Genomic DNA, 27,150 nt, shown 5'->3' on the forward strand with positions numbered 1-27,150 from the left:
AAAAGTAAGGGTAACATGGGACATTGCTAAATGTGGGAGGGACACTGGTAACAGAGGAAGCAGAGGAATTGCTGAATGTCTTCTTTCCATCAGTCTTCACTGACAAGACTGATGGAAATCACTGACCCAGGAATCACTCAGGAATCACTGACCCAGGAGGCCAGAGTAAAGGAACATTGGAAGAAAGCCTTTCCTGGTAAGGGAGGATTGGGTTACAGAACACCTGTGCAATCTTGACATCCACAAGACCATGGACTCTGACAGGATATATTTATGAATGCTGAGAGAGCTGACTTGCACACAATCATCTTTGAAAGGCTGTGGTGGTTAGGAGTGATGCCTGAGGACTGAAAGGAACCAAATGTCATCCCAGTTTTCAAATAGGGCAATGAAGAATGACCCAAGGAACTACCAGCCAGTCAGCCTCACTTCAATCCCAGCAAAGGTGATGGAGTGCCTCATTCTGGAGGTACTTATCCTCATCCCCATGGAAGACAAAAAGGTAGTAAGGAATAGTCGGCATGGATTCACCTAAGTGGAATCATGCTTGACCAACCTAAATGTCTTCTATGAGATGATGGATGGATGGATGAGGTAAGAGCAGTGGTTATTGTCTACCTTGACTCCAACAAGGCTTTCAATAATGCCTCTCACAACATCCTCACAGGCAAACTCAGCAAGCGTTGCCTGGATCAGTGGACAGTGAGGTGGACAGGGAAGAAAGTTATGGACAGGAAGTTCCAAACAGAACTTCCTTACTGTGCAGATGACCACACACAGGCACAGATTGCCCAGAGAGGTTGTGGAATTTCCCTCACCGGAAATACTTAAGAACTGCCTAGACACTATCCTATGCCATGTGCTCTGGGATGATCCTATTTAAGAAGGGAGATTGGTCCAGATGACCCACCGTGGTCTCTTCCAACCTTACCCATTATGTGATTCTGTGAGATCCTCTAGTGTTTTCCTTGATCCCATCAGTTGCAGGGAAGAACACTGAAATGAACAGGAGAACCCACCTCATGAACATATTGCATGAAGGCTGGTGACATCAGTGAATTTTTTTTTTTGACCAAGAGTTAATTGATGCAATACCAGGACTGCTGGGGACAGATGAGGTTCATCTGTCTCAAAGGGGTAAAAGGATTCTTGTCCATGAGTTGGCAGGGCTGATTAGAGGGCTGTAAACTAGATTTGCAGGGGGGTCGGAATAAGACCAGGCTCACTTAAGATGAGCCTAGAGCCAGAATGCCAGGGTTAGGGGTAAAATCAGTAGCCCAGCTGAAGTGCAACTATACCAATGCACACAATATGGGTAACAAATAGGAGGAGCCGGAGTGCAGCAGGAAAGCAATGACAGAAATGTGGTGGGATGACCAGAGTGTTGCATAGGATGGCTACAAGCCCTTCAGAAGGGACAGGCAAGGAACGAGAGGTAGTGGGGTGGCTCTGTACACTAGGAAGTGTTTTGACTTTACAAAGCTCCAGGACAGTGATGAGAAGGTTGAGTATCTATGGGTGACAATCAGGGGGAAGGCCTAAAAGGCAGATATCCTGGTGGGAATCTGTTACAGACCACCCATAGAGGATGGGGAAGTGGATGAGCTATTCTAAGATAAGTTGACCGACGTTTCATGATTGTCATGAAATCATGTGAAATTTTAACCTGCCAGATGTCTTCTGGAAATTTAACACAGCAAAGAGGAGGCAGGTTAGGAGATTACTGGAGTGTGTGAAGATAACTTCCCAACACAGCTGGGAAGTAAGCCTTCCCGAGGAGCTGCCCTGCTGGATCTGCTGCTTACAAACAGAGAAGGGCTGGGGGAGATGTTGTGGTTGGAGCCATCTTGAGCAGCTGTGACACAAGAGTTTTCAATATTCAGGGGTGTCAACAAAATATTGGACTTCAGGAGGGTGGACTTTGTCCTGTTCAGAACACTGGTTCAATTAGTCCCTTGGCAATGAGCCCTTAAAACCAAACGGGTCCAAGAAGTCTAGATGTACTTTAAGAAGGAAATATTATAGGCACAGGACCAGACTGTATGTGCTGGCTTGGCTAAATAGGGAGGAACTCAGCGGGGAAGATCAGAGTTCATGATCTTTGGAAGAAGGAGCAGGCAACTGGAAGAAGAGTACAAGGATATTGTTAAGTCACATAGAAAGAAAATTAGTGTGTTGGTTTTGTATTAATTGACTTTTGGCTGAGAGGGAAGGAACTAACTACAGAAGTAATTTTCTGTGAGGAGATGCAAAGAGCTTCTTCAGTGCCTGACATCAGTGACTAGCTTTGAAGATTGACACATAGATAAAGTACTTAAAGAGTTAAATGCGCTTCTGTGAAAACACATTTTAAGGACGGGCAAGCCCGAGAAAAACTTTTTTTCCGGCCTGGAAACAGGTAAAAGGCTGGCCCGGCCTAGTTTTGCGCGGTCGTGCTGGGCCGGGTGGGCTCTGCGGCGGGGCCGGGCCCCTTCCCGGGAGCTTTCGGGGCCCCGTCCCATCAGGGCCGGGCCCCAGCGGCTGCCAAGCAGGAGGAGGGGAGGCCAGCCGCGTCCTAGCCCGGCTGCTGAGATCCCGGCCGCCCCCCTCCAGTGCGGCCGCTGAAGAATTCCAGCCAAGTCATCTTGCCGGGGGGTGCTATCCCAGCGCCGAGGGAAATCATGTGGCTAAGACCAGGGGCGGCTCTGCAGCCCATGCATAAAGTAGCCCTGCGGCTGGAATTGAACGTAGCAGGGACCAGGCTTGCAGCCAGAACAGCCTTAAGATCCTCGCACAGCCCCCAGCGTGGCCTGAAATACATCACCGCGAATGCTCCGGCTGTCGCCCGGAGGGATCAATCATATAACCACCATCCGCAGGCATGAAAGTTGAAAATGCAAATGCAAATCGTCTCTCGAGAAAAAAGGAAAAGGAGAAGAAACGTAAAGAAACAACAGGAAGACACCAAATTCAATAAACAAAGGAGTCAAGTTCCAAATAGGAGGAGAATGAGGACATGCCTTAATCTTAAAATTCTTTTTGTAAGGCCATGTTGATTATGATACACTAGAATATCCCTGTAATTCATGAAAAAAACCATAGGGAGATAGAGTGTTCAAACTATAGACATGAGCAAAGGCATCCATGCTGAAGTAAATCAGATGTTCAAGTTGTTATGAACCAAATTAGAAGTTTTAACAAAAATAAAAGTGATAAAGACACTTTGCCCCCAGGGGAGAAGAAGACCTCTGTTCCCAGAGATAAAGATGATTTCAAAAATAAATGAAAAGAACCTCTGCTTTTGTACAGCTCATCCTCAGACACGTACCCCACTAGCAAAAAATAGAGCCCTCAAAAACAGTTGTAGTGAAAGCTCAAAATCAAGGGGAGGGATTTTAACACTGCAAACAGATTTTCCTTTCCCAGGTGGCTGATTCACTGTGACATTGAAGCCACGAGAAAACTTTCTCTGTAAGTAAAACTCTTCTCCCTAAGAAAATTGATGAAAAACTATTCTAGAAGTTGCAAACTAACTGGAAGTCCCAAGTTTTGTCCATTTACATTATCAGTAAGAAAAAAAGAGAAGGTTGTGAGTTAAGTGTTCTTAAGGTTTTATTCTGATTCTTATTATTCTTTTAGTTCTGTTGATAAACTTTCAAGTTTTGAGCTTTCTTTACTGTCCTCCTAAATCTTATCTCACAGCAAAAAAATGAGTAAATTATTCTAGTAAGTGCATTTAGCCAGCACTAAACCAACTACAATTAGCAAGGTTAAAACTCAGATAGAACTCAACCTGGCCACTCGATCTGCTGTGAAGTAAAATAAAAATATTTATATAAATACATTAACAACAAAGAGCAGGCAAAGGAATAATCTCCACTCTTTATTGGATGTGGAGGGATACCCTCCCACCAAGGATGAGGAAAAGGCTGAGGTACTTCATGCCTTCTTTACCTCAGTCATTAAGAGTGAAAATGGTTATTCTCTGGGCAACTGGCCACCTGAGCTGGTAGACAGGGTCAAAGAGTAGAAGAGAGGTGCTGCAATCCCTGGGGAAGTAATTAGTGACTGCTGTGTCACTTAGATGCTCGTAAGTCTATGGGGCCAGACAGGATTCAAGCTAGGGTGATGACAGAGTTGGCAGAGGAGCTCACCAAGTCACTCTCCATTATTTATCATCAGTCCTGGTTAACTGTAGAGGTCCCAGATGAGTGGAGGTTGGCCAATGGGATACCCATCTACGAAAGAAAGATCCAGGGAACTACAAACCTGTCAGCCTGGCCCCAGTGCTGGGGAAGGTTATGGAGCAGATCATCTTGAGTGTAACCATATGGCACAAACTGGACAACTAAGGGATCAGGTCCAGCCAGAATGGTTTCAGAATGGGTTTAGGAAAGACAGGTCATACCTAACCAATCTGATCTCCTTTTTTTGACCAGATGACTCATCTTGTGAAAGAGAGGTTGAAAGGAAGTTGCAGCAAGATGGGGGCAGGTCTCTTTTCACAGACAGCTAGTGAGTGACAGGGTAAGGTGATAAAGCCTCAAGCTGAAACGGGAGGGGAGGTTCAGGCTGGACATCAGGAAGAGTTTCTGCTCAAGAAGGTGAAGATCCCTGGAAGCGTTCAAGAAGACCTGGACATGGCACTTAGTGCTATGGTTTAGTTGACATGGTGTTTGGTCAAACGTTGCATTTGATGATCTCGGAAGTCTTTTGCAACCTTAATTATCCTGTGATTCTACAGTATTGGTATACACAAATGAATCTGGCATCCATTCGTAAATGCAATTCCAACACAAGCCATATAGTGACAATAATACCTAAAAATGCCAGATGATGTAATTTTAGAAAATGTTACCTGCAGACTGCTGAGAAGTACCATGCGTTTCACTAGAATGACTAGTTGGTGCTTTTGATTCTGGCAAAGCTGTTGATGCACCAGAGCTTTCACCTGCATTTTCATTTAGTGTCCTCAGTATTGTGGTAATATCTTCCTGACTGAGAATTAGCTTTAAAAAACATTGGAATGGAAATCAGAACAACTCTGTTTGCATAACTTTTGTTAACCAAAATCTAAGCTTACAAATAAACAGATAAATCAAATTAATCTCATCTGAGACTCTGTTTATGATGCTGAACATTTTTCCCAAATTCACACAACTCCTTACAGTAATTTCTAAAAATCAGAAGTCACACCTCATTTTGTTTTCATCCACAAACTTTCCCTACCAAGTTACTGTTTAGAAACTGGAATGTCAGAATATGAACACACAGTTTGACCTACAGTCAACCAAAATCTTTATCTGCATTTAGTCACAAGCCACTTTACAGTAACAGTTACTTTACAGTAATACTTAAGAGTTCTATTTCAAAATCTCGCAAATTGGTTTTCCTCACACTCTTCATAACCTTTCTATTTTTAATGTTAAATTTAAATTATGTTATGTTTAAATTTTAATCTACATTATTTATTTAATTTTTTTCACATTTAAATCACCCTAGGATGAATCCCATCTGGCCCCATAGATCTGTGAATATCTATGTGGCACAGCAGGTCATTAATAACTATTCAGGCTTGTCATAGATACAAATTCAGCAGTGCTATTGAACAAACCAATAAATCCCAACTTTTTCAATCCTTCACTGACAGGTAAAAGGCCAGAATAGAATAAGCATTTTTAACTAGCAACAGTAATTCATAGTACAAAGTCTCCTGGAGTATCATAGATGAAATACTGAGCTTAAATTAGAACAAAAATCTATTCATTTCCTTTTACCCTATGAAACAACAAAATCTGTTCTACCTCTGTCTTGAAATCAAACAATACCTTAACTACTGAGCTTGGAATTTTATAGAGAAAAATTAATCTGTTTTCCAAAAATATTTTAACAGTTGCTTTCAGAAATAAGTGCTTACATTCATAGGCTTGAGTCGGCCAGATATTTCAATATCAGGAACTTCATTATACCATGCAGCAGCTAAATTTCGTTCAACAGCTACTTCCAGATTGACTGGCTGCAGCAACTGTACTTCAGTTTGCAAAGAACCTTGCTCATAGTAAGATCTGTGAAGAGAAGCAAAATACTTCCAGCTTTCACATATTTCACATTCTAAAAAAAAAAAAAACATTTCTGTATTTTCCTCATCTTTTTAACTAATGCTGTAAAAGTGCCTTTATACTATTCCAAGTAGCTCTAGTTGAAGCCTTACTCCACCCAAGCAGACCTCCTTCCTTTGTAGGGAGAAGGTATCAGGCATGTATCAGAAACACAACACACAAACTCCTGCATGTCAGATCTCTTACCTACTCTCCAGTGGAGAGCAACTGCTTCTTTCTTAAGTACTCTTCAACTGTGTTTGAAAAGCCCCTTCCACTCCCTCTCCCTTCCATGAACCCCCTCCACCAAGGACCATTTTCAAACAGTTCTTTATAGCTATTTAACTCAGTACCTTTGCTGCTATGCCTAGCATGAAAATCACATCAAAACAGTCCAATACAAATAGGTATAGCCTGTCCCAAAGTAATGAATAATGCATAAATCTATAGTACTACACAATTTGCCCAGAACAAACATTTGCTTCTATTTAAAGACGTGCAGATTGCTCTTTTTCCTGAACCATACATTTTCATTGCTTTAAAAAAATGTTAGTTTACTGTTATATTCCAAGATAACAGTCTATCAATCACCAGCAATTAGCTAATTATTTAATTATTCCTTGAAGCTCACTGAAGAATTCCAAAAGGATTAAATTAATTTTTAAAATATTGACAGTACATTACCTGTATAACTTCAGTTCACTCAATTTCACCGTCATAGAGTCAATAACAGGTGGGAGAGTATACCGTGCTTTTGTTTTAGCAATAAAGAATCGGTTCTTCACAGTGATTAAACCAAGATCAGCCACCAGGACATTTGCAGACATTGCTGACTGTGGAATTATCACAACAGGTGCTTTGATATTGATATCTAGTGCCAAACGGGAACTCCGCTCTGCTAACTCTTTTACACCTGTAGCTGCTTTCTCTGCTGTTCGAACAGTTGCCTCAGTAAGAGCTTCCTTGGCAGCTTGAAAGTTATTTATAAAAGCCTAGGAAAGAAATACAGATCTCAGGAATTAATAATTAAAAATTACAGTATTTCAAAAACACTATGAATCATAGTTATTTAAACAGCAAACCATCCTAAAATGTTATTTTTGCTATACATTTTGTCCAAATTATTTGTTAAGATAATCTTCCCTCAACTATGATAAATTATGCATATATATAAATAAATTTCTATACTAAATATTTGGAAAATTAGATGGTAAGAGCAATGACCTTGAAACATGACTTGTAGGAATTCCATTTTATTTAATCATAAGAGCAGAAAAAGTTTGATTTACTTAGCAGAATCTATGGAAAGGGCATTAATTTTCATGGTTTCTTACTTATATTTCAGTGTAATGAATAGTTAATGGTATGAATGTTTAACAGCTGTCACAAATCATCTAAGAAAAACATTACTATTAACAATAGTAAATCTTTTTGCTTACTCATTTGCTCGACAGTAACAAACATATCTAGAAGAAAAATAAACAGCCCAACCGTCAACCCCAGTAAAGTTTTTACAACAGTATATAAGAGCTCTTACAAAAACAGATGCCAGCCCATATGGAACACTCTTATCCTGTTCTTACTCAGACAACTTCACCTGGATGCTAAGAAACAGTATTTGGAAAATTTAACTTACCAAAATAGATGAAACAAACTTGTTGACAAAAACTACTTGAATACACCCAACAGTTAGGTAAATACGATTGTCAACAACATCCATATTTGTATATGCAATGCCATCTGTAGCATTCACATATGATACCATTCTGAAGTTGAAGACTTCTTTTTCTGTGATGTAAAGAGCCTTAAGAAGAAAAAAAAATAGTATCTCTACTGTAAAAACTTACATACTGGAGAAACTTCACTTCAAAACAAAATATACCTCACACCAGTAAGACATTTTTACTTCAAGTATCTCAATAATATATGAAGAAAAATATTGTATTTTAAAAATCCATTGAAATTGCTGAAAATACTCAGTTGACATCTCAGCTTCAATAACTCTCTTCACTAAAGTCAACACAGTAAGAGGCACAATGAGCAGCTGAATATCACAGTTGCACAAATTAATGTCAGTCTAATAATTACTGGTTGTGGGAGCAAAAGCAATCTGTTATATAGAGAATCCTACTCCCAACAAATACATAAAACATGACTGAAAAAAGTCACAGTAGAGAGTAGAGTCTAAAAAATAAGTTTAATTTAGCATCCATTAAGAAAATACATGCATGTTCTTACCTTTTTATACAATGCTGTCTCATCAGAATCCACAATAATGATGTTCTTCAATTTTGCAGTCACATCAGTTGCTGCTTTCTTCATGATCACTTGGCTATCGAGACCTCAAAAAAAAAGATATACAAAATCTATACACTAATATGGTTACAAAGTTTTGTGTCTTTGTGATTAAAGATTTGTTCCTACCTTCAATGTGAATTTCAGCTATTCTATGGCTTTTCTCTCTGATAAAAATACGCAAACATGATAAATCTGCACAGATAATGAGGTCAATAACATCTTCGCACTTTGATTTTTTTGATGCTATGGGAAATAAAAAATAACAGATGTTAGCATTCTTCAATGAGGACATGTACTATTTTGGTATCCCTTTGAACTGCACAGCAAGCAAGAGGTTAATGCTCCTCAAGTATAATGTAATGACTATAAGGCCATCAAATGCTTAATTCATACCAGGAAAAAAACTATAAAAACCTGACAACAAGGTATGGCTTTTCTATTTACATTGACTTAGTGCCTCCAATACATAGCAAAGGTATGCCCTGACCTAAATGTCAGAAAACTACACATGGCTAAAGATACAACCATATAGATACGTATTATTCTAAGCAAAATTTCTATCAAACATCACTGACAGGTTTGCAAAAATAGAAAATACATTTGCTTTATTCCTTACTTAAGTGAAGACAGAGTAATGAAAAGAGGAAAAAAAAAGAAAGAAACTTACTTAATTTTTTAAGAACATCCTTCTTCTCCTCTGTTTTTTCATGGACTGGTTCTTCTGCAACTTTAGTTCCTTGTTTAGGTAGAAGATTATTCAGATAGTTAATAGCATTCAGCAGAGCCTCAGTATGCAAATGAACATCTAGAGAAGAAAAGTTCACCTAAAAGAAAAAATTTTGTTTATCCAGTATGCCTCTTCTCCCAAACTCACAAAAATTATATTAAAAAAAAAGATATCATACCTTTATTTTCTGTAGAACATTCTGACAGGCAGTTTTCAGTTCTGGTCCCTTAATATCAGTCTATTTTACCAAAAGTGCACATAAAACAAACAAATCAGAAGTTTGTTAATTCCATTAAAGAAAACTTATTTTCAAAATCACTACAACTTAAGATATAAAAGTTACTCTGTTGAAGGAGCAGACAGACTTTGTACATGACACTCAAGATGTTAAAAACATCAATAAGTAAGGAAAAAACCTTAAACATCTACTGCATATTAATGTGATGTTTATGACAGACTTACAATTCTAAAGCAAAGTCTTTTTCCTAACCTTTATATACTCCAGGGTGAGAAGATCATCTTCTACATTATCCAATGTAGTAATTATGTAAACTGGCTTGTCATTATCATCTAAAAAAAAAAAAAAGAATACAGATTTTTTTTTTTTTTAAAAAGAAAAAAAATTTAGAACTTTCTTAATCTATAAACTGCCAACTCGGCTCCTAGCTGTCATTACTGTTTTGCAGACGCAAAATAGTTAAACCTCTCTCTACAATCATCAGCACCAGAACATATTTACCAAAGCACTAATAAGAGGATGAGCTCCTGATTTACTTGCCTTCACCCTGAATTTACCTTAGGAAGCAAATCTTCCCCATTTGACAAAAGCCCTACAGTTTTTGAAGACAAATTCACAGTATTATTAGTGAATAATTAATTCCTTGACCAGATTATAAATACTTACCAATATACTCTGGGCACAGAAGACCAACTTCACGAAGGAAGGCATTCCCAGTCATGTCAAATGTTCTTATTTTAATTTCAGTGCCTAAGCCCAAAATATCAAGCTGGAGCACAGGCATCTCAGTATCACCAGTAAGACGGCATAATTTAATTAAGACCTAAAAAAAAAAAAGAACCAAAACACATCCCCAAAACCAGTAAAGGATTATAATAAGTAAAAAAACCTTTTCATTTTTATACAGAATATAATATATTTACTTATGTTATTGGTTAATGTCTATTTGTGTATTGATAATTTAACTTTGTACAGCAAATGCATTGGAAAAAATAACAAAAGCTTCAAACATGCATGCTTGAAATTTCAAACATGTATTACCAAAGTAACAGTTACACAAACTAAATTATTTTTTAAAAAAAATTCCATAAAGCACTCAGCAATGTTCCATACAGTCAAAACCAGATTTTCAGTCAACACAAAGTGTTTACTATTTTCACTGGAATTTCTCTGAATTCTCCTCCTAAGAGTCAGATTCCCAAGCTGAATGTCTTACAAGAGGATTTACTACATTTTCACAATGCATGACAATACTGTTGTTAAATAAATACATAGCTGAGCTGTTGTATCTGATTTTGACAACCAAACAAATACATGTATTCTCCCTTTCCCTGTACTGCTGTCTACAAATAAGGAAAATCAAAACAAAGCCCAATAAGTAATATTAAACTATGAGAAGAGAGGTGATTTCTAATAGATTCCAAATTTATTTTTTTCTTAGAAATTTTAAGTTAGTTGTCATTAGAAAATAATGTAAAACACAGCATTCTTGTTTTAGACTAGTAGTTCTAAATGAGGTCTTGTCATCACACAAACAGTACACTTCAGTTTTATTTGTAGTAAAGGTGTAGTATACAATATGCTACAAGCTAGCTGTGGAGTGTTGAAGACGTTCTGTAAGCCCTACCACAAAACAAAATTAGTAAAGTTATCTGAATTTGTATCATTTATTTTTAAAATAAATGTAAAGTAAAATACACTGAGTTGCAGGAATAACAGTATCATAGCCATGATGGTCTAATGACAAAGCTAACGATAGTGTTAAGAGGTCACCTCTTTTACTAGAACTGATACAGTTAGCAAGTGTTCTTGCATTTGGATAAAATACTCTTTTTCCCCCGCAAGCCTGAAACAGGAAGAACAGCAAGATAATACAGATTTACACATGTGGGCAACAGCATCTGGGAAAAACTAGAATAGAAAAATATGGTGCTTGTAACAACATAAAACATTAATGAAGTTTTCCAATTGACCAAAGCAGTTATCTGGAAAAAAGATGCCACAAGCACATATTTAGCTAAAACAAATATGTAATGACATAGGTAAAGAAAATTCAGTGGCAAAGTGAGTTGAGAAATCGAGGGGATAACTCAAAGCATTTCAGTGATGACAAGGATACAGAAGCAACACTATGACTTGGAGAAAACTCTGCATAATAGTTTCAGGCAAAAAGAGGGAATGAGTATCTCTGGAGATATAGAGTTGTAAACACAACAAACACTGAAAAAATTACAGTCTTGCTGTGCTTCGGGGAAATTCAAAAAAGTAATTTTACCTCAGCTACTTCAAACTTTAGCTGGAAATCTGTCATATTTTTCAAAGATTCTTGTTTGCGTAGGGTTTTTCGCCTTGTACTGATGGCCTGCTTGAGGGAACCAGATGGGACTTCAAAAAACGGCACATCTTCCACAGGACTGCTTAGTGCATCATAAAATTCTTCTTCTGATTCTAAGGATTAATTCACAACTACATTACATATGCAGTTTACACAGCCAATATTTTACAGTACTATGACCTAGAGTTCTTACATCTACATCTATAAAAGCTTAAACATACAAGTCTCTAGCTGACAACTAACAACTGATAAAATCTGTTCCCACAGACGTCTCAACTCTTGCCTCCACTTTACATCACACCTACATCTGCCTCCATCATGTCACCATAAACCTCAGATCTCATCAGCTAATTCCTTCCTTCAGCATTCTCTTACTTTTGGCTTTGCAAATGACAGCACAAATGATGCTTTGTCTTGCCTTTGGTGTGACCTAACAGCTTAACTCATCTACTGGTCAGACTGCCATTGACAAGTACAGGAGCCTTGGCCTCTATATTAGGCACACTGTTAGGGATTTCTCCCTGCTGTAGATCTCCCATTTCAGAGAGACTCCTAAGAACTATCAAGCTTTCACTCCACTTTACATCAGCGCAGAAATACAGCCAAGATAAATAGATTGTACTGTCTTATGAAGGTCTTCTCCTTCACCTAAAAAACCAAAGACACTGAAGTATAAGATAACTGCAGAAGAAATAGCCCTCTAAAAAAACTCAAAAAATTACATGAAGTATTTTGTAACACTTAAAAGCAGCCCTGAGTTTTTGGAGGGTGAAAATCGAGAATTAACATAAGTCACTTAAAAGGACTGTATAGCTGTATGTATAGTATAGATTAGAAGTCAGACTTCATTAAAATCTAAATCTAGCTATTACTTTCTCAAATTACTTGCTGCCAGCCTGCATTCTCACTTCAGCCCAATTTTTAAGAACTGAAAGGTATTTCCACTCTACCTTCAGACTTAAAGGAACTCATATAAAAACCTCATACAAAAAACATGAAGATGCACAAACACATATTTTTACACATATATGTACATGCTGAATTTAAAGCTATAAAGTAGACATAATAACTTTGCTGATAATTTTGCTAGTGTTTGCTAACCAGACAAACCATTAATCTGAGAAAGGAGTAGAAGTCTGGTTCTCTGTTTCTCCAGTTGAGTGTTTTGACTGACACTGAAATAACATATTATATATATTATTATTTTTCTAATGTAACTACTAGATAAATGTTAGGATCTAGCTAAGCTGTTTTGAACAACAAGGTAGTATTGAACACAAGTGATTCTCCCAAAGCCAACTGCTTAATCCAGTAGAAGTCAAAATGTTTATGAAAACACAGCAGTTTCTAATGGACATCATTTCACTACCTCATAATTTAAATAAACCCACCTAAGTAGGAGCGAAATCCTTCACTATAAGAAAATAATTAAAACCGTCATCAGAGGAATAAGCACGTGCTAAAGCTAAAAATGTCATACTACTTCAGATGCCCTGAATAGAGATTTGCAGTGACATATGCCCTGACAAAAATAAACTTACCATACCAAACAAAATTTTCCTACTATACCCTCAAGAAGAGAACAACAAAAACAAGCATACGGAATTTTACTGCTATGAAAAAATACTCAAGTAGTTTGTACAGTATCAGTTATAAACTAAACAGAATACAACACTACTCGGCCCTCAAGAACTTGAAATAAAGCCCCATATCCTTGCTTACAGCAAGAATAATAAATTTATTCAAAGAACTCAAAAACTTCTTGACTTGACCCGCTTCTTAAGCAAGACTTTAAAATAGATTTTATTACCTGACTCAGCAAATGAATGAAGATCCAAAACAGGACACATGTTTTGAGATAAATGTGGTGCTGAAAGCACAGGGGACAGTACACCCTGAAACAGGAGATAGCATAATTTTTTTTCTTGTGTTTATTGGTCATTCTATTGCATGCATATATGCTTCATCCAAGTTTTACAACTTAGGGAAATTCAGTTTAAGTGCAAATCAATAAAGGTAAACACATTACTAAAATAATAAGCATGGGGAGAAAGGAGACCTAAAATAGGTAGAAACAGCAGCTACTGCACTTGCATCTAACTAGAGAAAACACACCAGGAAACACACTGAAGAGGTTCAATCATTCAACTTCACAGACCAAAAGATGGTCAGAAACTGTACATTATATGAAAAATCATAAAAGACAAAACCTAGTCCCTCAAAGGGCAGGGAGGACTCAAAAAACTACAACACAGCAACTTCAGAGAACAATAAAGATGAATGGTTCTTTACAAAAATAACGTAAGTGCTGGGTGGGGAAAAAAATTAAAAAAGAGCTACATAAAACATTAGAGCAGACAAGGCTGATTTGTTTTTCATAGAATCATAGAAACATTTAGGTTAGAAAAGACCCTTCAGATCACCAACTCCAACCATAAACCTAGCACTGCCAGAGACATGGTTTAGTGGTGAACTTAAATGCCACATCTGCAAGTCATAAATAGCTCCAGGGATGGTAACTCATCCACTGGGCAGCCTGCTCTAATATTTGACAATCATTTTGGTGAAAAAAATTTCCTAATATCCCATCTAAACCTCCTCAGGAGCAATCTGAGGCCATTTACTCCTGGCACTTTTTACTTGGATAAAAGACCAATACCTCAGTCTTTCTTGCAGTGAGGAGCCCAAAACTGAGCACAGGATTCGAGGTGCAGCCCCACCAGTGCCAAGGACAGGGGGACAGTCACTGTCTTGGTCCTACTGGTCACACAATTGCTGATACAGGCCAGGATGCCCTTGGTATTCTTGACCACCTGGGCACATACTGGCTTATATTCAGCTGCCTGTTACCCAGCACCTCTACGTCCTTATCTGCTGGACAGCTTTCCAGCCACTCTATCCCCAGCCTGTAGCACTGCTTGGATTGTTGTGACCCAAGTGTGGGATCTGGCACACTGTCTTATTGAATTGCACTGCTTCAGACATTAAGGAAAAAAAACAACCAGTAAAGGTACTGAGAGGAGTCCTCACAGTAGTCTTCATCTTTCTTGCAAGAGGAAGCAAAGGGGCAGAGTCTGATCTCTTCTCTCTGCTAACCAGTCAGTGACAGGACTCAAGTGAACAGCATGAAGGGGTGTGAGGGAGGCTGACACTGAGAAAAGGTCCTTTCCCAAGAAAGTGGTTGAACACTGGAACAGGGAAGTGGTCCCAGCACCAGCCTGAGAGAGTTCAAGAAGTGTTTACCCAATGCTCTCAGGTACATGGTATGACTCCTACAGCTGGAGCAGGGCCAAGAGTTGGACTTTGATGATCCTTGTGGGTCCTTTCCAGGTAAGGATAATCTATGATTCTTCAATTGTGAAATGCAGTTATGCACAACCCAGAGTAGTAACTGAAAATATGTGAAATACCACTAGAGTGCACTCTACAACAGGAATCCTCCACTCCACATGGTTTCATATATGATAGAATTAAATTCTCTTAGTAAAGGTATTCAAATGATTTATTTGTCATCAAGCCTCAGAAAGCAATCTCAGTAATCTGAGTTTGTAAAGAATTCTCACCTGCAAGTTCCACATGCACATGTATAGTACATGTGCCCTGCACAGAGAATCAAAGTAAGAGGAACACTGTGCACCTTTCTTCTTGAGTGCCTTTGGCTCTGGACTCCATGGTTGACAACAGTTCTTTCCCTGCACCACCACACCTCCTCCTCTCCCTTGTTACCCTTTCAAAGCTCAGGCTGAGACAATTATTCACATAATCATGGTATCAAATCTATACATTATGGTAACATGAAGCACTCATCTTGAACATTGTTTCCAAGGCTACATTTTTAATCTCACTCTCAACATCCCCACATCTCTCTTGGTCTACAGCCTAAGTAATCTGACTTTACTGAATATATTCATGTCTGAAAGTAAATATAAATGTCTAAAAGTAATAAATAGACTAAGTATTTTAAGAGTCTTGTAACTGTGAAAGTGTCTCATCTGTAACACTTCCCCATTCTAAGAAAACAAGGAGAAAAAACTGTGAAATTTGACTTCATAGTACCAAATCATGAAAAATAGCCTTACACACTGAGGAGTCTTCTTGGACTAAAATGCTGAGTGCAAAAATGTAGAAGGATCTGTTCCAAAATGTCTTCTGTTTCACAGCTCAAGAACATTTCCACCACTAACTCAGAATGTAAAGAAGAAAACATCCTCTGAAAAAGGATTTCACATCCTTTTCAGTTCAGAAATGATGTGATGCTAAAAAAGTTCTGAAGAATTACAGCTGTAAGGATGAAAGCGTGAGAGTGTATCTGCCACCATCAAAGCACAAAATCCACTCAAATTAACTGAATTTAATACCAGCAGTTAAAGTCTGTCAAGTTCTGAAGTAAATGGAAGCTTGAGCAGAGAGGTTTAAGAGTAAATTTTGATATGGATTCACTTATAATGCAAATATATTTATACTTGGTCCACAGTCTTTCCTCAGCTCATCCAGCATTTATCACAACTAATTTACAGGTAATACCAACTACTTCAAGGTCACCTAAAATACTTCAGAAGTAATAGTTGAATTCTATAAATAAATTCAAGTATAGTCAGTGTTGTAAATTAGCACAGGACCATCATCTTATACATGCAGATTCTATTTACGTAAAAGTAAAGTCCCAACACCTATGCTCAAAAAAAATTAGTCTGCAATTACTTGCACCAAAAAACCAGAGACTACGGCAGCTTTTGGCTAGATATATTGTTAGTATATGAAGAGTGAAAGAAGTCAGAATTAGCTAGCATTTTAATGGCATCACTAACGAGATGGAAAGAACCATGGCACAAAAAACAGTCTTCATTCTATATATATTTTCAATAGGTATGTATGTCTAATTGTTGCATTTACTGCTAGTAAATAATATAACCCACAGAAAATACCAAACTGCAGCAACAGCTTTCCAGAACAGTGCAGAATAATTTGTACAAAGATGGAAAGATAATTATCAAATAATCTAAAAAAACCCAAATACAAAGATGACCACTACCCCTGTAGAACCAAGTGCATGAGTTACTAGATAACTGTTCAAAGTATTTACAAGTGGCAGGAAAACGGAGAGCCAAATTTTGTTTTTTACTTTTAAGATTTCACATATATTCTAATGATAGGAATGTTCTGCATATACATAAAGGCATAGCCAGGTCACACAGACTAGACACGTCAAAAATTAGCAACTGTGAGTTAATTTCCTAATTTTGTTAAGAACAGCTCAAAAGGGGAAATACATTTTTCAGGAATAATAGGAAGGGGACAAATTTCTGTTCTGAAGAAGATATAAAACAATGACCCAAACCATTTTCACCAAGAAAGGCGGTGGTGAAAGAGCAAGAACCACTCTTCAAACTCCTAATCAGTACAAAGAAGAACTTCCACCGCTGAGAAACATTGTGTAATGGACTTGAAATTGGAAAAGCACTGAGGTCAGCTGAAAAAAACCTGCTACTTTTGCTAGGCAGGCATTGTTTATAAAACAGATAGTGAGTAGTTTTTGTTTGGCTCTTGAAATTCTCATCTAACATCACATAATACTTGAATTTCAAAAATTACACCATTTTAAACTTTTCTCAACTACATGAAACAGCTGAACCCAAATTCTGGAGCACTCCAATACATGCATAAATCTGAAGGTACAATTAAACTAATCCTCAACAAAACTGAGTATGTTTGTTAGTCAAGATTATTATAAACTACAAATTAATTCCCATAGTAGTAAAACTCTGAGGGGTTCTATTTTAACTCCAAACAGTGGACAACGATTTCATAATTAGTGGCTAAAGTTCACAATAAATAAACTAAATAGCAAGAATATTTTCTGTATCTTTAGAGAAAGAGCTAACTTTCCCAAGATGCATTGAATCAATGCTTGTTCATCACTGTCTTGTACACCTTCCAAAACTGGAATGCTAATATCAAGAAGGTGTTTTTCTGATCATTTTTAATGAAATCTCTTTTAAAAACCTTACCTCGGTCATTTTTGGAGGAGAACTGGTAGCAGGAGCACTTTCTGGCTTGGGAATACTATCAATTAGCTCCAAGATACTTGTCACCTTCTGGTCTGATATTTGGATAGAGAGTAAGGGCAACTGTCCTGACAGTTTGAACCTGTTTTTTAAAGAGACAAAGTCAAAAGTTTCACAGTTAAAACAATCAATCTTAAAATTATTTCAATCAAACTTCACATTATTTTTCTTCTGAAAAACATGAAAGTCTTCCTGGTCAGAAAATTGTTCATCTAACCACTGCATGTATAGTGTATATATCCGTGTATGTGTATATGCAACCCTTCTGTTGCATACAGGAAAGTTCCTTGATCAGCAAATATCCACTTAGTAGCATCATTTATATTTCCATATTTCCATTTGCTACAAAGTCTTGTGGATCAGGATTACAAATAGCACTAAAAACCACTTCTGGTTAGGCTACATAAGGCAAATTTTCCTTTCAATCAGAAATTGTTCCCTCTTGTTCATGCATTTAATTTAATTACTTACAATAAATCACATCACTGAGCTTTTACATGGTCTTTTAGAGAAGAGAAGGTGGAGGGGTTTTTTGCATATTAATGTTTAGGGTTCAGACATCAAAAAAAAGAATACAAAATACTTCCTAGAACTCATGTATAGTTCAGCGGACTATAGCAGTAGTCTAAATATTTAACAAAGGAATAAACATATAGCAATAAAGGTCATAAAATAATAAAATAACCATCTTTCAAAAAGAAAACAGTATAACATATTTTAAGTGTATTTGAATAGTTTGGCCAAAATATAAGTAGAATCATGTCAAACACACACTGAGTTGTTAAAGACTTAAAACACAACTTAGTTTCTCTTACTAGTAAGTGTAACAGAAGCAGAAAATTTGTTCAAATAACATATTCTGCTTTATTACAACTTCTAGTTAGAACAGATAAAGAGGTCTGTTCAACAGCTAACAGGTAGCACCACATGCTTATTGCATAGTGTATGAGGAAAAAGACAAGCTACTTCCTTCCACTTTTGATGTGCTTAACTCGCATCTGAGTCTTCAAAGCAACACAAAACATAAGACTGAAGAAGATGTGAAAACAAAAAGCTCTGAATTTTCAATCCATTTCAGCCAACTTTGATGAGAGTATGAGAGTATCTGAAAAAAGAGCTTTTGACACTTAAGGAAGCACAAAAATGTACATGTTAAACTCTGACAGTAGCTAGTTTTCTTCAGTTTATGAATTTCTTTACATCCTTACACTTATGAGATTAATTCTCAACTACTATTCTTATTCTTAATTCCAGTTCTATCACAGAGAAATTTAGACCCTTTCCCCACATCCCCCCCCTGCCTTCTTGTTCTTTTATTTTTATGGAGAAGGTTAAGGTAGGTGTGTAACTACCCAGGTTTGAAGGACCTGTCTCTCTACTGTGCTCCTCATTTGTTGGAGAAGCAACAGCAATTAAATGTACAATAGCAATTCTCATTTTCATTGCACTTAAACCACTCTACAAAAATTCGTGAAAATTGTTAAAACATTTTTGATGAGTGTTTGTACAACAGACAGCCCATACACTTAGAAGGAAGGCACTCAGCAGATATAAAGCAGACAACTGCAAATAATCTGGGCTCTCTGAACTGCTTTTTAAACAAATGCTTCTAAGGTTTGGACAACCTCTGTATGAAGAATCAGTTACACCCCATTTGTAGAGACTGAGGCATGGAGAAGCTAAGTACTTCAACTGATGAGGAAATTTGTGCAGAACTTCCTTCAAGTTCAGACTGGTTGTGAACAGAGAGAAAGAAATGTTAAAAGAATGCCATCCTCAAAGCTGCAAATAGGTATATTCCTTCACAGTGGAATTTTTATTGTGTTTATACTGAATGCTATTATACAGGATGCTCTTAATATTGCTGTCTTAATACTTTCTTCATACACCTTCAAAAATCATGACAGACTCTCAGTCATCTTCCTCCAGAAAATGAAGGAACCATGCAACAGGATAAAACAAACATTAAAAAAAATATAACACAGGCTACAAAATCACAGGATCGTATTAGTGCTTTCAAATGTGAAGCAACAGAAACCGTAAGGAGCCTCCTATTACCAGAAATGAAAGAAATGCAGATATTCATATCCAACAAGCACGTAAATTCATTTTAAGGATTAGGAACTTTGAGTAGATGAAAATACAGATGAACAGTGAAAATACTTTGATACAGTAGTCATTAACAAAATTTCCTAAATCAGTATTTTCCTCAAGGCAGCAATATAGAATTATGCCTTTATAAACAAAGTCAGGACAAAGCCTAGTAAATTCATCAGTATTTTGAACAATAAAATTGCAAGGAATTCAAGTTAGTCCAATGGTCACTGAAAGACATACAATCAAGGAATCAAAAAATAGAGACACACAATCATCTGCTTTTCAGATGCCTAAATGTAAAACAGGGGCCTTCCAAACTAAGAAACTAATTTCTAAAAATCTACTACATTAAACAATAATTTTGGTACTAGGTTTTGCTGTAAAACCAACATCTTTCCATTCATTTTTCTCAACAGAACTATGCTGCTCTATGCATACAGTTCCAAATATTAATAAAAAAACTCAGAAAAAATATAATACTGGGTCTATAGTACACTTGCAAAAACTGAAATAAAAAGGAATAGATACATGTACACTAAATATACATCTCTATATATATATATATATGTAGCTGATGTGAGCATAATACCCTATTCAACTATACTAAAATTTACTGTTCAGAGGATTCTTGCTAAAAGACAAAAGCTACAGTTAATCTTTATCATTTGTGCCCAATGTGATATAGGGAAAAATTAGGCAGAGATTTTCCAGAATCAGTTTGGACACATTAACTGCCAAAGCACACCTGGTAGCCAAGACAGTTAGACAAGTAGTAGTGCAATACTGTTACAAGTGTACTCATTAAGAGAAGATGCTCCTTAATCCAGGTTATAACTGTGCAATTTTTGAGAAATGTGAATTACAAATCTACATTAAAATTATTTCATTCTGTTATATGACCATAGAAATGAAATCTCACTTTCTAACATAAAAAGATTCCTATTAATTGCATTCCCCTTATTTGATCTTCTTCACCAAACAGAGAAAATTAAGGAGGGAAAACATTAAGATGTTAGTTTTAAGCATCAAAATGCAGAATCTGGCCTCTAAGGTTTCCAGAAGGTGGCAGCACTACACCATGCAATCGTTACTAACAGTACTAATTATTTTATTTTGATTGCTACAATTTCCTTAACTAAAAAAATTTTGCTAGAAAACCCTAAGTGAGAACTCAAGGCATTAAGAGCTGTTTCTTGAAGAAGTGATCCATAGCAGCTAAAATAACCAGAGCAATAAGCCAAATGAAAAGAGAGGGAGTATGACAGCAAATTACTTTTCAAAATATTTCTTGCTATTTAGAGAAGTGATTTTAAGTTCAGATTTTTAGCTCCTTGGTATTTGGAATGAGAACTGAAATGTAGCTATTACGAAGACTGAATTAGAAGAGGCAGTAATATCTTTAATACGAATCTCTAAATATGTTAAACATAGTACTATAATATTCTATCACCTTTTCAGAGTCTGAAAACTTATTTTAATTAATTTTCTGTTTTTCTAGAAAAATGCATTTTACTTCCAAGATTTAAATATAGCCAATGCGAAAGTGCACAGGCATGACCAGATCCTTATTTTTTCCCTCTTTTTCCCTGCAAAGAAGTAATTTACCATAAAATTTCAAAATTAGGAAAAATATATACCTGGGCATTCTTGCATCTGTAACAACCATAGCCCTGCTAAATTCCAGTTTTACATCCAAGGGCTGCAAGATACACTGAGATGAATTTTTTAGCTTCCGAGCTTCTCGCCAGTTCTCATCTAGAAGAGCAGAGAAAATCTACTTTAAACATTGAAAGAGATTCCTTCTCAGTACACATCACAGAATTCAAGTATCTGATATCAGTATATATTGCTAAAAATTCAGATGCCGTATTTTAAAGCTCTATCAACAGATATATTTATACACACAAAATATAAGACTAAGAATTTATCCTAGTCTCATCTACACAGTTACCCCATCCAGGGGTAGGCTTCTAAGGACACAGTTCTTAACATGCACGGTACTGGGAGTTTAGGCTCTGGATTCTCCCCTAGAATCACAGAATTAAGAATTAAATGCTTAAGACATCTCTGATTATGACTGACTCTATGTTGCTAGTTCCCAAAATACTAAAGTTTCCTTTGATACCTTATTGAAGTAAATTGACTCCGATTCTTGAAGTAGTTTGATTCTCATTCTTTCTTTACCCTCAAAAAAAATGATCAAACCTACAACTACTTGTGGATTCTGCTTTAAATCTGGAGAAAAGCAAAGGCACTGAAGGAAAATACCATAAACAAAGTAGTTACAGTCTTACCTTTATTATGCAGCAAATCAAATGAGATGTCTTTAAAAAGGAATTTTATTATAAATTTGCTAAGATTGGAATTAAGTCCTAAAGGTTTGTTTTGGAAATTCGTAACATGTTCATAGTACTGAATTAAGAACACTTATATTTGAAGAAGTACATTCCAAAAGATTCTCCACTGTTTCAGCAAAAAATATGTGGCACAACAACCACCACATTATATTTAGTCCTATAAAGAAAGATTACTTTCAGGAATACTTGCCATGTTTGCTGTACAGTAACTGCATACTGCTGAGCTGGACATCAAAACTGTCATAAGCTCTTGACATTATATCTTCAATAGAGGTTTGTCCTACTTTGATTTCTGATAAATCAGAACGACTTTTGCTTCTCATCTTAAATCAGGAAAAAAAAAAAAAGCAGAAATCAATTTCAGAAATATTCAAAGCACTAATTCTACAAATACTTGTTCCTACCACAAAAAATTATTCACTCCTTCCTATAGGTCAGAGTCACAGCACAGCAGCAAATATCTAAAATTCCTAGCCTGCACTGCAACAAAAACCAGAGTATTAACACCATCTCTTCCTCAAAGAAAGAAATAAACTAATTCAAATACACTATGTACTCTGTACAGAGTAATTTTCTTTAATAAGTGGCTTATACTCCAAAGTATAAAGTCTCAAACCCTTTGAAACCAGTAACATAATTATTCAGAATTTTTATATATAAAATATTATTGCATTAAACAACTCAGACACATGAAATTTATTTCTGAACCCTGTTGAATTCAGTTCTGACACAGAGAGGAAAAGATTATTTGGACTGTTCATCATCAATGTCTTTCCTTTAATATCAGTCAATATTCCTTTCATTCAGCTTTGAAACACCCATGCGTCTCTGGTATTTCATATTTGTATGTGCCCTCTCTGATGTTCATCTCTGATGAAATGTGCCTGTCCTCATCCTTATATGTCTAATAATTTTGGATTCATATTTGATTTTGTCAAACCCAGGTAATATTCAGAAAAACTAAAAGAGGTTTAAAAAATAGCATCTAAGACACAGCATTTATTTTTCAGTACTGCTGGACTGTAAGTCCATTGTAACTTTTATGGAAAAAATAACTTAGAGATGCAAACTCAGAATGACTAAATTAATAACCCTATTTATCTAGTGAGAGACAGTTTTAATTTTGCATGCCATTTTTCCTCCTGGGGCTTGATCTTTTCCTGTATGCAACTGAGGGAAAAAGACTATTTGTTTTGTGTTAAGCATAGTCATCCAACAAATGACCCATCTCTCACTTAAGCATATGTCATTCCAAGTGAATACAGAATTACTAATCATGTCTTGAAAGGCAACTGAATTTTCTCTTATGATATTTCCAATTTCTATTAAATCAGAGGAACCAATCTAGGAGTCACATTCACTCCAAAAATTACTCATCCAGTTCAGGAAAAAGATCTCACAGACACACTGAAGTCTGATTTTGAAATGTATCCTTCTACGCAATTCTACCAAGAATCCATCTTGTATGGATGGAAAAGGAGGTGGGCTATTAGATTTAGGATTAGATCCAGGAGGTTGTCTCATGCACACAAACAGCTACAAAGTGCCAACTCTACAAACTGCCTACAAATGACCAACATTCAGAAGAGCTCATGAAATTACTTGTCACTGAAATAACTTGGATTTACAACCAGATAACAATTTTTTGTATCTACAGAGCAATATTCTTCACTAATTCTACTTTCCAAAGCAATCCAACACATTCTTTTAAAACATGACCTACTGCATGGACCTACACTTGGACTGGGGTAGCCTCTATTACCAAAGCATGATACCACCACAACTGATGCACTTGATCAGAGCTCTGGTGGGAACATGCTGTCATGCAGGTGCAGGCTGCAGGATGTGCCTGACTCTTATGCCAACACCAGACAGCAGCAGTGAGCACACCCGTAGAAGGTGTGCCCAGGCAGAGAATCCCTCTGCTTAATGATACAGCTCAGGGAGGAGGGGAGCAGGTCGAGCTGATTCACAGCAGTTGGAATGTGAGCCAGTGAGTGCCCAGGTGGCCGAAATCAATAGTGTGGCCAGCAGAACAAGGGAAAGGATTGTCTCCTTGTACTTGGCACTGGTGAGGTTGCACCTTGCATATTATACTTTATCTGGGGCTCCTCACAGTAACAAAGACATTGGGGTACTGGAATATGTCCAGAGAAAGGCAACAAAACTGGGAAAAGATCACAAGTCCTGTGAGGAGTAGCCAAGGGAACGAGAATTCTTTAGTCTGAAGAAAAGGAGGTAGGGCAGGGCCCTTGCCTTAAAACTACCTGAAAGGAGTCTGTAGCTCTTGGGATGTAGGTGGGAACTTATCTCTTACCCCAAGAAACAAACAACTGAACATGCAGAAACAGACTCAAGTGGTACCAGGGATAGTTTGAATGGATATTAGGAAAAATTTCTTCATTGAAAGCGTTACCAAGCACTGGAACAGGCTGCCCAGGGACCTGGTCGAGTCATCATCCCTGGAGGAATTTAGAAGACACGTAGATATGGCACTTAGGGACATAACTCAGTGGTGGACCTGCCACTACTGGGTTAATGGCTAGACTCAATGATCCTATAGATCTCTTCCAATCAAAGTGATTCAATAGTTCAGTGATCAATATAGGCTGCTGGCAATGGGATTGAGAGCTGCTCTATGGAGTAGGGCCTGGGGATGCTAGTGGATGAAAAGCTGGATGATACCTGACAATGTGCACTTGCAGCCCAGAAAGCCATACATACCCTGGGCTGCATTCAAAGCAGTGTGGCCATCAGGGTAAGGGAGAGGATTCTGCTCCTCACCTGGAGTGCTGTAACCTGTGGAAGCAGGTCCAGAGAAGGGCCAGAAAAATGATCAGAGGGACAGAATGCATCTCCTCTAAGAAAAAGGCAGAGAGAGTTGGTGTTGTTCAGCCTGAAGAAGAGAAGGCTCTGGAGAGACGTTTCGGCAGCCTTTCAGGATTTAAAGTAGGCCAAAAAGAACGATGGTAACAGACTTTACAAGGACCTGTTCTGACAAGTCATGAGATAACACTTTAAAACTAAGAGTAGATATAGACTAGATATAAGGAACTTTCTTACAATGAGAGTGGCAAGACACTGGCATGAGTTGCCCAGAGAGGGGGTGGATGCCCATGCCTGGGAACATTCAAGGTCAGGATGGACAAGTGTCTGAGGAGCCAGATCTAGTTAAAATGTCTCTGCTTATTACAGGGAGATTAAACTCAACTTTAAAGGTCTCTTCCAAGCCAAACCATTCCATAATTCTAACTGAAATCACATGTTCAGAAGGTAATTATGGAAATTACATAGAAAATTAACTCTCTTTAGAAAGATTTTGAGATTGGAAATAAATTTTTACTAAAAAACAGACAGCAATCTAAACAGTTAGTAAGTGGCAGAATCAATCTTACCCAGAGTACAAGTAAGGAAAGTAAATTGCCTGTACACATGTAAGATCATTTATCCTGAAGAATACAAGTTCATCAGTGAGTAAGAAGATTACTAATAATATGGAAAAAGTCTCTTTTCTTTTAAAGTCTATTTCTATTTTATAAAGATAAATTATAATTTTACATACTTTATGCAAGGGAAAAGTCAAAAAGATAAATCATTATCTCAAACATTCCTCTAATTTAATCCAAATTATCTTTAAAATCGCCAGTATGTTTACTTTTCTCATTTTAAAGTAAATTCAGTGACTAAAGGCCAATTAATAATAATAGGAAAAATAACAATACCATTTAATCATGTAAGAAAGAAGTTCACTATTTTATATTGTAAGGCAATGTAAAAAGTTACTAGGTATTTTCCATGTAACACTCCAAAGTATCCACAGCAGTTTCATACTAGGGAAGGAATATTTTCTAGCAATTCTTTTGCTAGAAAAGAATTTGCATTGAACAAATCTATTGAGAAGAGTTCAGTACCTTCTGCCTTGACTAGAAAACACTTTAAAATAAATACCTAATACATAAACTGCAAGAGGTACTTTTACTTAATCACTACCATAAAATTCAAATTAAGATACTGAAAATCAGGTAAAAGCTGAATTTTTGGTAAATCAGGTAAAAAGAATTATTTTTGGTAAAATACTGCATTGAGTAAATACATACTTTAAAACTACCAAGATCCAGAAGTAGTAAATTTGATGTATGATCATAGAATCCTTTTTGTGGAACAATAATGTATGATGCCATGAGGTTTATTTTGAGGTCAAGAACTTTCTGGGTTTCAATAATATACAACAAACCTGAAAAAAGAGTACAATTATTAAATATAAAGAAACAGAAGTAATTAATACAGAACCTATAGGATTTTTAAAAAGCAATAAATATAAAATCAGGTCTAATTTTAAATAAGCACTGTAAGCTAGATAAATAAGGTACATATTCTCTTCATATTTTTTCTGAACAATTCATTACAGACACTCCTTAAAGAAGCATAGAGTAGATGAAATTATGATAGCAAACAGTACTAACTGACAAGTATGGACAACAACATGACATATGCAAACTCAAAAAAGTTTCCCACTGGGCAGAGATGAAATGAGGAGAAATGGAATGTGAACTGCTACTTTGAAATTACTGAGTTAACCCACTATATCCCATACATTCAGAAATTTAATTGCTCTAGAATTTTTTATTGGGGGAATCCACCACTCTGGTGAAACTGCTAGTATTTATTGACACTGAAATACACAAGTTTACACAAACTGCTGACAAACATCTCCATCTTGAGATACCAAAGATATGCAAATACAGAATCTTACAAAAACTATGTTTAAAAATCATGCAATTAGTTGTGAAAATTAGACAGTTATAAGTTTTGAGGTCAAATTCTGTTTTTTTGCTCAGCTGAAGAGGAATGAATGGTATTGCTTCAAGTTAGCTCTGGAAACTGCCTTATGATGCAGCCACAACTCATTAAATATTTCCCATTTACAACAAGCTGATGATCACAGATGTAGAGATA

The 27,150-nt window shown here is 36.7% G+C and overlaps 1 protein-coding gene across 4 annotated transcripts in view; it reads right to left on the reverse strand.

The window, feature by feature from the left end:
• Nucleotides 1-27,150, reverse strand: part of VPS13A (vacuolar protein sorting 13 homolog A) — a 111,488-nt gene that overhangs the window by 57,672 nt on the left and 26,666 nt on the right. For all 4 annotated transcript variants that reach the window (XR_001331455.2, XM_088054416.1, XM_005522646.3 and 1 more), the window contains exons 20-35: nt 26,292-26,428; nt 22,385-22,517; nt 21,475-21,592; nt 17,684-17,822; nt 13,486-13,570; nt 11,616-11,788; nt 10,007-10,163; nt 9,593-9,672; nt 9,281-9,340; nt 9,043-9,199; nt 8,502-8,618; nt 8,316-8,419; nt 7,714-7,881; nt 6,762-7,069; nt 5,897-6,044; nt 4,838-4,988 (exon numbers count right to left, since the gene is read on the reverse strand). Coding sequence is in view for 3 of the 4 variants with exons in the window: in XM_088054416.1 (XP_087910542.1) it covers nt 4,838-4,988; nt 5,897-6,044; nt 6,762-7,069; nt 7,714-7,881; nt 8,316-8,419; nt 8,502-8,618; nt 9,043-9,199; nt 9,281-9,340; nt 9,593-9,672; nt 10,007-10,163; nt 11,616-11,788; nt 13,486-13,570; nt 17,684-17,822; nt 21,475-21,592; nt 22,385-22,517; nt 26,292-26,428 (2,235 nt within the window). In the remaining variant the exon portion in view is untranslated. The remainder of the gene's footprint in view (nt 1-4,837; nt 4,989-5,896; nt 6,045-6,761; nt 7,070-7,713; nt 7,882-8,315; nt 8,420-8,501; nt 8,619-9,042; nt 9,200-9,280; nt 9,341-9,592; nt 9,673-10,006; nt 10,164-11,615; nt 11,789-13,485; nt 13,571-17,683; nt 17,823-21,474; nt 21,593-22,384; nt 22,518-26,291; nt 26,429-27,150) is intronic.

Source organism: Pseudopodoces humilis, chromosome 4, assembly GCF_049639895.1.
Source record: "Pseudopodoces humilis isolate 2021_Gansu_Grassland_sample_001 chromosome 4, ASM4963989v1, whole genome shotgun sequence".
In the NCBI taxonomy this organism is placed as follows: domain Eukaryota; kingdom Metazoa; phylum Chordata; class Aves; order Passeriformes; family Paridae; genus Pseudopodoces; species Pseudopodoces humilis.